Here is a 12,949-nt window from a genome sequence, read left to right on the forward strand (position 1 = left end):
CTGAGCTTTAACACACAATGGAGAGGTGTGAATTATGCCCCTCAGGTATTCATGCCATCTTCATAGTAACAAACCTCACATTGCCTTCATATTCCCATTGATAATATCAGACTAAAAATGCAGCAAGTTAGACACAGCTACAGCTCTAGCATCTCCCTCTCAGAACAAAGCTGTCAATAAAAGTCTGGGAACAAAACCACATTGTGCCGCGAACAAAGGCTGTAAACCACAGTTGTGAGGTGTGTCTAACAATGCAGCCTTTATATATATATATAAAAAAATAACAGGGTATTAAAAAGTTCAGACACAAACAGAGAAGCTTTTGTGTACGCCAAACCCAATACGAATTTCAGGTGGTTTATCTCCATACCCAATCGGTACGCTACAGCAGTTATATTTCCTTTAAATGACATGTTATTTTGTCACATGTGCCACTTAATGTGCTACACCTATGCCGGATTTTAAAGTGTAACCAGTCATTTCATAAAATGTCACCAGTTTTCTGATACGACATACGAGACGGTCAAAAGGAAAGAAAACCCTTAATTGAAGGATTAATGAATGGGGTTTGGCGTGATGTTCTGCCCGTGTATGAGAGAGCGGAACGTGAACGAAAACAACGTGAGAGGTAATGTCAAACTTACCGACTGAAGGAAAAGCAATGTCCGAACATAATCCCTCTCGGTGTTCAGTATTTCGTTTAAAACACAAAGCCTGAGCCGCTGCTGTCGGTCCGAGTCCTTGGTGGCGTGGATCCCGTTCTCATGATGCCCGTCGTCCTCTTCCATGGTGGTAATTCAACCCCTCAGAAAGGTGGCTCTCTCTACAGAAATACTCTTCTTTTTCTCCAAAGTATCCACACTTTGCCGAGTTGTTGCTTCAGTCCATCTTGCAGCAGCAAGTTTCCCCGAAAAACCCTCACTGGCAATGATGCGCAACGCACCGCGCACACTGGAGATAAAGTTCACCAAAAGTATCAAACAAGAAGCGGAGAGAGTCCGGCTGTGTGGTCGGTCGCTGCAACCAGCTGAGAGCGAGCAAGGCAACAGTAGATCAGTTCAGACTGGAGAGACGGCGGAGAGGAGGAGGAGGTGGAAGAGGAGGAGGAGGGACCCAGAGAGAGACACACAGGGGCCTCAGCAAGCACACAAACAAACAACACGCTCACTGACACATCTGTACACGAAACGGTAGCTCACATTAATTACTCTACTGTAGTATACTGCACAATATTAAACACACACACAATATATCATAACTCATTAAGTATCAACAGAAATGTTATAGTGGTATGTTTTATCTGCAAATGTTTATTTTAGCAAAGGTTTTAATGTAAATTCAGATTTATCATAGGGTAATTATTTATAGGTTTAGTTTATTTTTAATGTATGTATAGTGTATGTTCAATGTATGTTTGAATGCTGCTACTGGATAGTTGAATTTCCCTTTGGATAAATAAAGTATATCTATCTATCTATCTATCTATCTATCTATCTATCTGTCTATCTATCTATCTATCATCCATCCATCCATCTTTCTAAGAAATAAAAACTGCACTGATCTTATTCATCCTACTTACTAAGTAAAACATAACCAAATTTAAATAGATTAAAACATGAAATAAACGCCTAAATAGTGTTGTAATGCACATCATAAAATCCTAAATATGGTACTACAGTTAGTCACATTGTTCCCCCTTGTGCCCTTTTGTATTCCTCAATGAAATGTAATTTCTGAGATTAACACAGTCCGCTGTCAGGCTATGTAAAACAGAAATAAAGGTCAATAGGACATGACTTCCAGGTTTTAAGGGAAAAATTTGCTTGACTTTCAAAAAGTACTTTACTCGACCGATAACATATTCAATATTTAAAGCAATGTTTGTTTTTGATAAATTATAGCTACTTATTTCGGCCCTTACCTGTCAAAATAGTATCTCAACTGTAACAAGCGTTAGCTCGTAAATTTAGGCGGAAGGCGCCCTCTGGTGGATACAGACAGACGTGCAGCTTCCAGTTGTACAACGAGCACAGGATATGATTGTAATACACAGCTAACTCTGAAAGGGGTAATGGTACAATGTCAGTTCTAGAAAAACAATTGAATTTGAAATCTCTAGCCGTCCCTTTTTTCCCTCCAGGCAATTTAACTGAAAATAATTTTTTCTGTTATTATGCTGCAGTATTACTGGTTATTTTTCACTTGCCAGTTCTAATAACAGTGTAAGAGCTTACACCTGTTCTTGTTTGTGTTGGCTACATCCACCTATAAAGAAAAGTTTGAACTTTTACTCTTACATCAAAGACTAAAGAGTACAAATAATATTTTCAGTTACAGTATTTCATTACAGCTCCAGGGCATATAAGCACACCTTCTGTCACAGGTCTCGCCCCGGAGCTGTGTTTATCAACTTAATATCCGGCTTGTTTCACTGCACTCATACATCAGAGCACCGTTAATGCCACAGGCCACAATCATTCTGTTTGTTCTGCAAATATTCATATAAGAATAACTGAAATGGCTGAAGTGTCATTTTGTCTCTAACCCATAAAAGTAACTGAGATCTAAATATAGAGCTCAAACTGCTAAGGAGGAAAAGTCTATTCATGAAATATTAAAAAAGTAACAGTTTAATTTAATTTTATTCCAAAGAAATACCCTGTGGGGGAAAAAAGTCGAATATTAGGATTGGGAGAAATTAAAATGTCAATAATAGTTTTAATTGATGCATGTTACATTCAATACCCATTGTGATGCTCCCACACATAATTGCATACATACATAATTTTTCGCGCCATCTCAGATGAGGAATGCAACAGACAACTTATAAATGCCTTACACTATCATATATTTACATATCATCCTCCGCTTCTGTACATGGCAAATCTTTAAATATGATCAAACATCAGAGGAGTAACATAGGATACAATGTATGACTGATTGTATGTAGTTTCTTTGAAGCATATTTAATGTACTTTTTCCTTCCAAAAAAAGGCATGTGCATAAAGCACTGGTCATAAAAAGTGAGTCACACAATTAGACATGATAGGTTAAAAACTCCACGACGCCTCTTCTTCTTCTTCTTCATTCATATTTCACAAGATAAAACTCTTCCTTCAGCAGGGTTTTCTTTCAAAATGCACAAAAGTACAAAAGGACATGTAAGGTAACCAAAGGGGAATAGAAAATAAACATAAAATGTGCTCAGTGCATTAAGACTTTCCAATATAACAAAGAGGTGTTTGCCCTGTTCCATCTCTGTGATAAATAGATTCACATTGTTACAGGCAGACAGTGAGAGGGCTTGAATCAAAAACCAAAGTACAGTGAGCAAACAAAAAAAGTGAAACAATTTGTGAAGAAAAAAAAAAAAGAAAAGTAGTAAAACGCATGTGAAGGCAAAAACTGAACTTTTTGTTTTTCCAAACTGAAGCGAAATATTCTCTTCCTGGGTTTAGAATAAAAAGATTACAGCTCGGATCAGCCAAAATGCAAGCTGTATAGAACGCTGTTAGCTACAATGAGTGTTCTGGCCTTTGAATGCATCACTATAGATTTGTCTGAAGGAGCGAGACACTTCAACTGTGCTATAGTTCTGTTTGGCAGAGACATCAAGCCTATAATGTCTTTTCTCTCATATGAGCCCTGCAAAACAACAAGTGCAAACTCCAGGAGCTCTGTAACTACTCTCATTATCAGTAATCTCAAATGTTACCTAGCTTTAAGAGTAAACCGGTTCTAGGGTTACATCTTGACCTACTTGACTTGAAGTTACAGAATTTATCTTTAAATGCCATATTTTGGGGTCACCGTGACTCCTTGTAGTGTCAGTGATTTGGCTGGTTGAACAAGCATATATGTGGCCACACACACAGACACACAGACACACACAGACAGACAGACAGACAAACAGACAGACAAACAGACAGACACACAGACAGACAGACAGACAGACAGACACACAGACAGACAGACAGACAAACAGACACACACACACTGCAGTGGCTGTTGTGAGATGGGATGACTGTCAGACTGGCACAAAGACAGCGCAGGTGTCAAAACAAAAAATGATATCTACATACAGTAATACAACATAGGAGTCATATAAATCATCTGGAAAATAAAAAATATATAAATAGCAATATCTGTGTGCTCAGTCAGCTGCTGCGATGGCCAAATGTGTGTTTGCACTAGGAAGACTTTAGCAGGTGTCTGCATGTGTATGATCATTTGTAGTGGGATTAGATTATGGGTTAATGCTGTCAATCATTTCTTTGTTCTCTTGATGCCACTTGCCTTTGAAGCAGCGGCAGCAGCAGCGATGATTATTACAAAACAATTTTCTTCTTTTAACGCTTACGTGTTTATCTCCTTGGCAAGAATCCAACCATAAATGTTTGATTAAAACAAAAACAGGTATGCAGATCTGGATTTTGGACACAGCTCTGTATTACCAAACCATCATGAAATTCATATCACAGGGTTTTAAAGGACAATTTACAATTTCAGAAAGGCCAACAGTGTAACTATTGTATTGCAGTTTATGACAAGCAGAAACTCTTTTTTGCCACAAAGCATGATCCTAAATGAAGAGAGACAGTCACTGTTTGAGTTTCAGCCATTCAAATCTTCAATGAGTGGCTGCAACATAGAAATGCAGCTTTTTCCACCTTGGCATGGTTTTTTGACACTTTGCTCTCGGAGTCAAAGGCAGACAGTGTTGATATATGTATTCATATAAATAACAAAACAGTACAGTATAAATATAAAGATTCTGTGTGTGTTTGCATGTGTGTGTGTGTGTGTGTGTATGTGTGTGTATGCATGTAGGGTTGTAAATGGTGTATGAGTATAGGGTAAGAGTGTGTTGTTGTTGTTGTTGTTGTGTGCACTTGTGAGCCAGTGTTAGGACAGGGCAGGGGGGTTAGAGGTGAGGCTTTCCCTCCCCCACCTCGTGGAAGAGCGAGGTGTAAAACTCAGGCTCCAGTTGCTTGTTGCGGTAGCGCTGGACAATCTCAGTTATTTTCTGCTTCCGCCTCACGTGAGGCGGGTTGTACAAGTCACTTTCCAGACGCTTCCGTCGGCACACGTTGATGACCGTTTGGCGCACAAGAAACCCTGGGAGGAGGACAGAAAGACGGGAGCTCATCAGGCCGAAGTTGTCAAATAACACGATTAAATAAGGAATTTGAAACTGATGCACGTGATAGAACACCTTCTAATGAGAGAATTTTTTATTTTTATTTTAATAGCTTTGACTAAAGGAAAAAGGTTAAATATGTTTTTAAAATAACTCTAGCCAACATCAAACATAGCTTTGCCATCTGCTGGCCAGAAGTGGTATTACATGCACTGAAAAGCAGAAAGAGGTTTATTGTGTTTTTCAAAGTAAAGTAATGCAGCGTAGGAGAGAGAAATGGTAAAAAAGCAGTAGTGGAAGAAGTACTCAGATCTTGTAATGAAGTCAAATATACTACAGTGTAGAAACACCCTGGTAAAAGTAATACAACTACAGTGAATAAAAGTCAGGATAATACAAGAAAAAAAGTCCTGCATTCAAAGGTTTACAAAGTAAAAGTACAAAAGCACCGATATATAATTAAAGTATCAAAAGTAAAACAGCACAACAGCCAATTTCAGAATATTATATATTATTGAATCATAATTATTGCTGCACTGATCAGTTCATGACTTAAATGCTCCAGTTGGTAAAAGTGGAGCTCGCTGTTATTACTTTCACGTTTTGTACCCTTTAAAATTTACCCTAACCAAAATTTCCAGACTCTAAAAGTTATTAACATCACATCTTAATTGTTACGATGCAACACAATTTAATTTTTTTTTTTGAAGGATTAAACCGACCGCAATCATTATGTATTTACACTTTATTTCCTTTAGTGAATTTGTTTATTTGAACTTTGATTGCATGTTTTGATCATGATTATTTAAGGCTTGCTAATTTCCAAAGTAAAGGAACAACATAGAACTTATATAGCTATGGATAATGAGTGAACACAAGGAAAGGACTGTTTCATTTCAAATATTAAAATATTTGGGGTTCATACAAGTGACTGAGTAGATAAAATACCAGATTATTATTCTTTAAAAAATCCAGCATTTTTAACCCTTGACAATACAGTTACATTTTTCCAAACTTTCAAGACTTTGTTAGAACGCTGTTTGTTTCCTACATATCTGAAACTTAAATGCAAACCATTAAATATTTAGGTGTGCATATTATTATCTATCTAGCACATCAATGATCCTAATAGATTTCCTATGAACACTCTGTTATGCATTAAGACTTGTTGCCTCTGTTCTTTGGAAATGGTAGGGAAATGTATGGTATGGAGGGATAAACAAAGAGCCATTACCTAGTGCTCTGCGGCTGACCACCATGCCGTCCACCACAGGAATCACCATGCCGAATTTACCCACAGCACCGTGCAGCCGGATCCTGAAGAGTCCCGTCTTCAGAGGGTGGATGAAGATCAGAGGAACATCCTTCTCTAGTAACCCTGACCTGCAGCAGGAAATATCAGGATGATGATAGAAGAGGTTTGCAATAAACAAAAACATTAATATAGAATAATGGCAGAATACAATAGAAAACACACTAAAGGGGCCACATTTATAGTTAAATGAAATTTATACTTGCCAGTATCATATATTGAGAAATCAGACTACAATCACAGCTTGACTGAACTAATGTGTAAATGCGAACTGATTTTCATTCCCTTTGATACAATAATTGTGTGTATGTCTGACTGGAATTCTGATGCCATTTTAAAGTTTTAATTGCACAAAATAGCTGCTTTGTTTGCTTCAAAAGTTAATTTTGTGATTGTTAGAGCCACTCAGCTACTCAGAAAATGAGTTGTATCACTAATTAAATGAACTGTTGATGCAGCAATCTATCCAGTCTTTACATCAAAGCTGCTGAGTAACATGCTATCTAAGTCTTAAAACAATTTATGTATGGATCATGTTTAACAAGATCTGAATTTTTGCTTTAAGCCACTTCAGAGTCGTAACTGTTGTCACAGCTCTGCCTCAGTTCCTTTTCTCTGCCTGCTTTCGCACACACTGCATGTTGTACTTCCTGTTTTTGCACTTGTGCACCGTTTGTGAGCCTGCATGTGAGAGCACATGATGGGTGTTCTTTCTTCTGCATTTCTGCACCTGACCCAAAACCAATGCATGAACCATATGTTATCTATGCTGGCAGCACAGTGTTTTGAGTGTAAACTTGTGAATACCTGCAGGAAGTGCTGTTGCTCATGCTGGCTTCCAAACCCGTGCTGGTTTCCGCCAAGAGATCAGACAACGGGAAGTTCTCTAAAAACACAACAACGACATAAATGTACCTCAACTACTGGTCTCATATTTAACAAGTGTACATCACGAGGGACATAGATTGTGCCACAGATTGTGGCAGTGTTAATGCATGTGGCATACATTTTGGCAAGGGTATGAGGTTTATTTTTTTCAAATGTTCCCACAATAAGTTTATTTTAAACTGTGACATACAAATACACACACTCAGACCCTTGATGACAGAAATGTCCTCACTGAAACCCACTAAAACCACAATTTTGATCCCACAGCCATGACACCATAAAATCTATATGATATAATCTACATTATAAAATTGCTTGTTTTGCTTATTTAATGGGTACCCAAAGAGGACTATTTTTGGTTTGAGAAAAGAGACTAATTTATGTTTTGGTTATTTGAACTATGGGTTGGTTATTGGGCACTGTATAACACACTGTATTGAACTGCAAATTCTGGTGTGTGTGTTTCATGTTTGTTGGTCTCCTCTGAAAATAGTCATACACTGTATCTGGTTGTTATTAGGCCGTGCGTGGTTAGTCATGGTTCCTGTGTAGGTTTGACTAATTAAAATACATTAATTGTCAATTAATTGTAACTCTCTGACTGGCACCCCGGCATTGTCAAACCGCTACAATGCATTCTATCATATCAGGCTTTCAACCTAGACCCTGGCTTAACAATTGTAGTTTTTACTATATTCACCAGATTGTGCCATTTCCAGTTTGTCTTGCGTTTTACCAGTTTCCACTCAGGTTATTGCTGCTGTGTCATGAAACACTGCAGTGTTTGATTCAATGCTTTAAAATAAATAATTTTGCAATAATCATTGACATATTCCAGACTCTGTGTATTTTTTCATAAAAACAGCAGCATTATGTAAACAAAAGGCAATGTAAACATTTAACCCTCCGGGGTGCTTACGTGTTCTTTAAAAGCAAGCTATGAAAAAAAGGATTATACATTATTATATTCCAATTTCATTGTACTGATTTTTTTCATCTACATCTGACCTAATTATTTATATCAAATACTAATTGATTTTAAAGATTTTTACCCTTTGAGTGCCATTGTCATAATGCCATCATGTTTTTAGATTTAAAAAAAGAAACAAAATATAATTTATTAACTTCAATATACTACTTCAAGGACATCTGAGCAACATTTTAAAACCTTTTAAAGCTTCTTTTGAGGCCATAGAGACTTAGTCCTTTTAATAAAAGATTCTGTGTGGAGTGACTTAGAGAGAGAACAAGAGAAAAAGGTATAAAAACTATGGAGAGAGAGACGATCTATATTTCTCCACTAAGCATAGTCTAAAATGACAGGACAGAGGAGATGTGTAAAGAGTACGTGCATACCGATATCATCGAAGCGCTCCACCCAGACCACAAACACCTTCGTCTCAGGACCGAGAGGAGGGAAAGACTTTCCAGTCGATGACCTCTTCGTCTTTACCAAAGGACTCAGCTAGAGAAAAAGCACAATACACAGTGATTTTAAACAAATTCTTAGAAATCAGTGCAGTTCAGATACACTAAAATAAGCCAAAGTTTTACCTTTTTGGCAGACTCTAGGTTTTCAGAATGGTTTGGGAACAGCTCCAGTGTGAGATTGGGTTGTTTGTGTGAACCAGGCACGAGGTCTGCGTTGGTGTCCGCCTCCACTGTGGAGTCACTGTGCACTGAGGACTCCTCTGGGAGCAACAAATGTAAAAATCTGTCAACACCTGAACCCCGTCATATGCAATCTCAAATCATGTTCAAGGTAGAGGTGGGAATCAGAGCCCCCAAGATATGATTTTATCCCGATAGTTGAGTTACGATACAATATATTGTGATTTAACTGTTTAACTGCATTTTGTGTCCACAAAATTAAATTCAATCAAGAATTGTTTTGTCAAATAAGAGAAAATTCTATTCATCTCACTTAAGTCTTTTTATTTCTCCACAATGAGAGTCAAACCCACAGACTGACCAACAAAGTATTCAGTTAAACTGAACTGAACTGATATCAAACATGTATGGACGACAACAACTGCAGCATTTTATCAAACTTTCCTCAACTTTAAGCTTCACTGCTCTGAATTTTTTTTTGAATGAAACATTAAAAAAAGCTGCATTATTTAAACAACTACCCGACATGACCCGATATAATATATAATATTGCCCGCAAAATATCATGATACTATGCTGTATCGATCCTTATTAATTCAAGCTGAAACTGAAATAATTCATATACAAATGGTCATTATAAAAATATTAAAATAAGTATCTCTAGTACATTCCTAAAAGTGAGCTTACTACGGCCTCCAAAAAAAACAACAACTGCGAAAATACCGTTGGAACGCTAAATATCAATATTTGCTGGCCATTAATCGAAACAATTACATGCTGTATCGATTTTTCCCCCACCTCTTACTCATACTGTATAATACTGACCGGAGTTTTCCGTTAAAGATGGAACAACGAAGGCAATCTCTGTCAGGGCATCAGCGTAGTATAAAACTTTCTTCTCTCCGTTGAACATTGAACCTCCGGTGTCCTCAGGAGTAGTTGCGTCCTCTACAGTGAAAAAAAAGTCCAACATTGACTTAGTTACATCTAACATGTAGATAAATAACAGATGCCATGATGTGCATTTGTCCAAAGTCTTCCTTAGCTTTGTAGCTCACCTGTTTGTTGTATGTCATTGCTGTCGGAGCAGGAGTTGAGGGACCAGCTGGTATCTAGGTGTCCCGTCCACCCTGGGTGGCGTCCCACGTCCACAGGCCAGCCCAGGGATAGCAGGAACTCCAAAAAGTGGGGCTGGACGCTGGACGATGACTCCACATTCCTCAGGATCTGATCATCACAAGCACAAGAACATATCCATTCTTATTTAGAGATTTCTATACACATATTAATGGTATACTTTGCAGGATTTCCCCTAAAACAATGTATGGACTCATACAGAAGTATTTCGTCTTAATCATCCCTTATGTGTTTTCTCTTTTCTTTTCATTTTGCGGTGTTCAGGAGGTCCCAGGGTGTCACCCTTTGGGCACTTAGCTACGCTAAGTTAAGACATATACACTACCCCTCAAAAGTTTGGGGTCACTTAGAAATTTCCTTATCTTTTAAAGAATTTTAAAATTAAAATATCAGACAGACAGTGAGACATTGTTAATGTGGTAAATGACTATTAAAGCTGTTTTTCTTACAAAATATCTTTTATATATTGTTGTGTGTTCCAGTGGCACATTGTGTTAATCCACGTTTATAGTGTTGAAAGGCTCATTGATCATTAAAACACCTGAGCTTTATGTTAGCACAGCTGAAAACTGTTCTGTGCTGATTTGAGAAGCAACAAAATTATCCTTCCTCAGGCTGGTTGAGCATCCAGAGGCAAAGTTGGAGATTTGTACAGGTTACAATTATTATTTTTTACCCTTGTTAATGTCTTTAGTATATTTCTGATTCATTTTGTGACTCATTTCATGAATAAAACAATTTGTTGAAAAACTGGGTAACCACAAACTTTTGAGCGCTTGTGAGTATCGAGGTGAAGCTCTCTTGGTCGAGCTTTGCGGGTAGAGTAACAAATAAATGCTTTGAATGCTGTGTTTACAAACAGAAAGCAACAGTTACTGCATAGCATGTCTTCAATGTCAACATCAGTACATTTTCTAGTTACATTTAGGCTATTTCCTTCCATTTTTAATCAAATACAAGGCAAACTACCAAATCATTACACAGTATAGTGAGCTCATTTACCTCAGGGCTGCTTTTCTGTCCAGCTCTCACGTAGAAAATAAAGACAGTGTCAAATGGTCGGCAGGGAAGCAGGTCCAGGTAGCTGATGTCATCAAAAAACCCTGGCAAGGAAGACTCCAGGCCAATCAGATGAGGAGGTAGACGACTGTTGTTGGGCTCCTATCATTAATAAATGAATACACATACATTCATAATCAGCTAACATAATGAGCTAATAACATTTTTCATTCTAAATATATTAATATAATTAATTCCACAGGGTCAAATAGAATCACAATGTAAAAGTATCAATTCAAATCAAATCAATCAAAAAACCTTTATTGTCCTTATATAATCAACTATACAATTAAATTGGGAGTGCCACTGCTTAAGGTGGATAGTTAAAAAAAACAAGGAAAAAAACAAGGACATGTGATGTAATAAATAAATATAAATAGATAAATTACCACCGAAAATGCTACAAATGGTATAGACGAGGTAGATGGTGTGTTGCATAATTAAAGTTTAGCATAAGTAGCCTGAGACCTTGTATATAATATCTGATATTGCTTTTCACAACTTCAATCCAAGAGACTTTCTCATCGGCCATGAAGGGAAAAATTATGTTTACTGACCTTGAGTGCCTCCAGAGACAGAAAACCAAAGTGGGAGAGGAAGAGGCGTGCTGTCTGGAACTCCTGTGAGGGCGGAGGGGGTTTGCAGTCTGTCTGCGGGTCAGGGTAAGGCTTGGACTTCCAGATTTCCTCACTGTGGCGCTCCAAGTTGTTCTCATACTCGATCTGCTTGCTCATCAGAACACGAAGCTTGTCGTGCTGAACTTCCAGCTGAAAAGAAGAAGGAGGGTGGGTAATTTTTAAAGAGGCTGTGGATGATGGATGGAGACTCGATTGCATAAACTCAGCATACATCCAGAAAGACCAAATCCCACAGTGCAATCACTGAGTTGTCACCTCACAAAGATTTGTGGAAAGATTCATTAGTGTGCTGTGTCCTTTAAACCACTGAAGGAGAAACTTTGCGAAACTTTTAGAAACCATTTTACTAGCTAAACCTGTACAATCTAATCTAATCCAATCCAGTACAACCACTCTTCAATACATTCAGTCTTTTTTTAAGCTTACCGTCTTACATCTGTCAGAAAGGTGTTGATTATTGCAAAGAACTTGTATTGGATTGAGAAACCACACGTAATCAAGTGTTTTCCAACAAACCATTTGATTTGACCAAGAGACACCCAAGTGGAATTTCATCTCTCTGACAACTCACGTGAGGGTTATTATTCATCAATGTATGTGTAGCTCTCGAATCATCCTTCCAGCCCATACAACACACCTGAGTTTGTATAATAGCAAATAATATGAGTGATAAACTTGGCTCTATTTAAGCCATGGCAACAAACACATTGTTTAAGCATGAATCAGAATATTATATATATATATATATATATATATATATATATATACACATATACATATATATATATATATATATATATATTTGTAATTAGTCATAATGTGGATACAAGATCAATGACAGGGTTCAACAAGAAGAAATACATCTCACCTCTTTACTGACGATGTCATCCAAGTCAGGAATACTGACATCAGCTTTAACAAGAGGAATTTTATCCACCTCTTCAGGGAAGGGCCTCTGCTTGACGTTGTATTTGATACCAACACCGTTGTTGGGCGTTGGACGGCCCTCGGGAACAAACACCTGCTGTATAAAGAGAGAAGTAGACAGACGTGGAGCACGTTGGTGTTATCAACGAAACAGATGTGTGAAGTTTACCAAAAGCAAAATTCATGCATGTCATCACATTTTTTAAGTGATATTGGTTAGAGGTGTGAATCAGCAGA

The 12,949-nt window shown here is 37.6% G+C and overlaps 2 protein-coding genes across 7 annotated transcripts in view; both read right to left on the reverse strand.

The window, feature by feature from the left end:
• Positions 1–1,060, reverse strand: part of prex1 (phosphatidylinositol-3,4,5-trisphosphate-dependent Rac exchange factor 1) — a 124,654-nt gene extending 123,594 nt beyond the window's left edge. For both annotated transcript variants that reach the window (XM_059332697.1, XM_059332696.1), the window contains exon 1: positions 645–1,060. In XM_059332697.1, the coding sequence (XP_059188680.1) occupies positions 645–788 (144 nt within the window). In that variant the 5' untranslated portion in view covers positions 789–1,060. The remainder of the gene's footprint in view (positions 1–644) is intronic.
• Positions 1,061–2,698: 1,638 nt separating this feature from the next.
• The window catches only part of ralgapb (Ral GTPase activating protein non-catalytic subunit beta), a 28,363-nt gene continuing 18,112 nt past the window's right edge, over positions 2,699–12,949 (reverse strand). For 3 of the 5 annotated variants that reach the window (XM_059333000.1, XM_059332998.1, XM_059332997.1), the window contains 11 exons: positions 12,654–12,809; positions 12,357–12,422; positions 11,705–11,914; positions 11,091–11,249; positions 10,010–10,178; positions 9,777–9,899; positions 8,895–9,031; positions 8,697–8,805; positions 7,260–7,338; positions 6,375–6,523; positions 2,699–5,118 (listed from right to left, as the gene is read on the reverse strand). In XM_059333000.1, the coding sequence (XP_059188983.1) occupies positions 4,925–5,118; positions 6,375–6,523; positions 7,260–7,338; positions 8,697–8,805; positions 8,895–9,031; positions 9,777–9,899; positions 10,010–10,178; positions 11,091–11,249; positions 11,705–11,914; positions 12,357–12,422; positions 12,654–12,809 (1,551 nt within the window). In that variant the 3' untranslated portion in view covers positions 2,699–4,924. The remainder of the gene's footprint in view (positions 5,119–6,374; positions 6,524–7,259; positions 7,339–8,696; positions 8,806–8,894; positions 9,032–9,776; positions 9,900–10,009; positions 10,179–11,090; positions 11,250–11,704; positions 11,915–12,356; positions 12,423–12,653; positions 12,810–12,949) is intronic. The other 2 variants (XM_059333002.1, XM_059333001.1) reach the window with 1 other exon arrangement.

The sequence above is a fragment of the Centropristis striata genome, chromosome 5 (assembly GCF_030273125.1).
Source record: "Centropristis striata isolate RG_2023a ecotype Rhode Island chromosome 5, C.striata_1.0, whole genome shotgun sequence".
In the NCBI taxonomy this organism is placed as follows: domain Eukaryota; kingdom Metazoa; phylum Chordata; class Actinopteri; order Perciformes; family Serranidae; genus Centropristis; species Centropristis striata.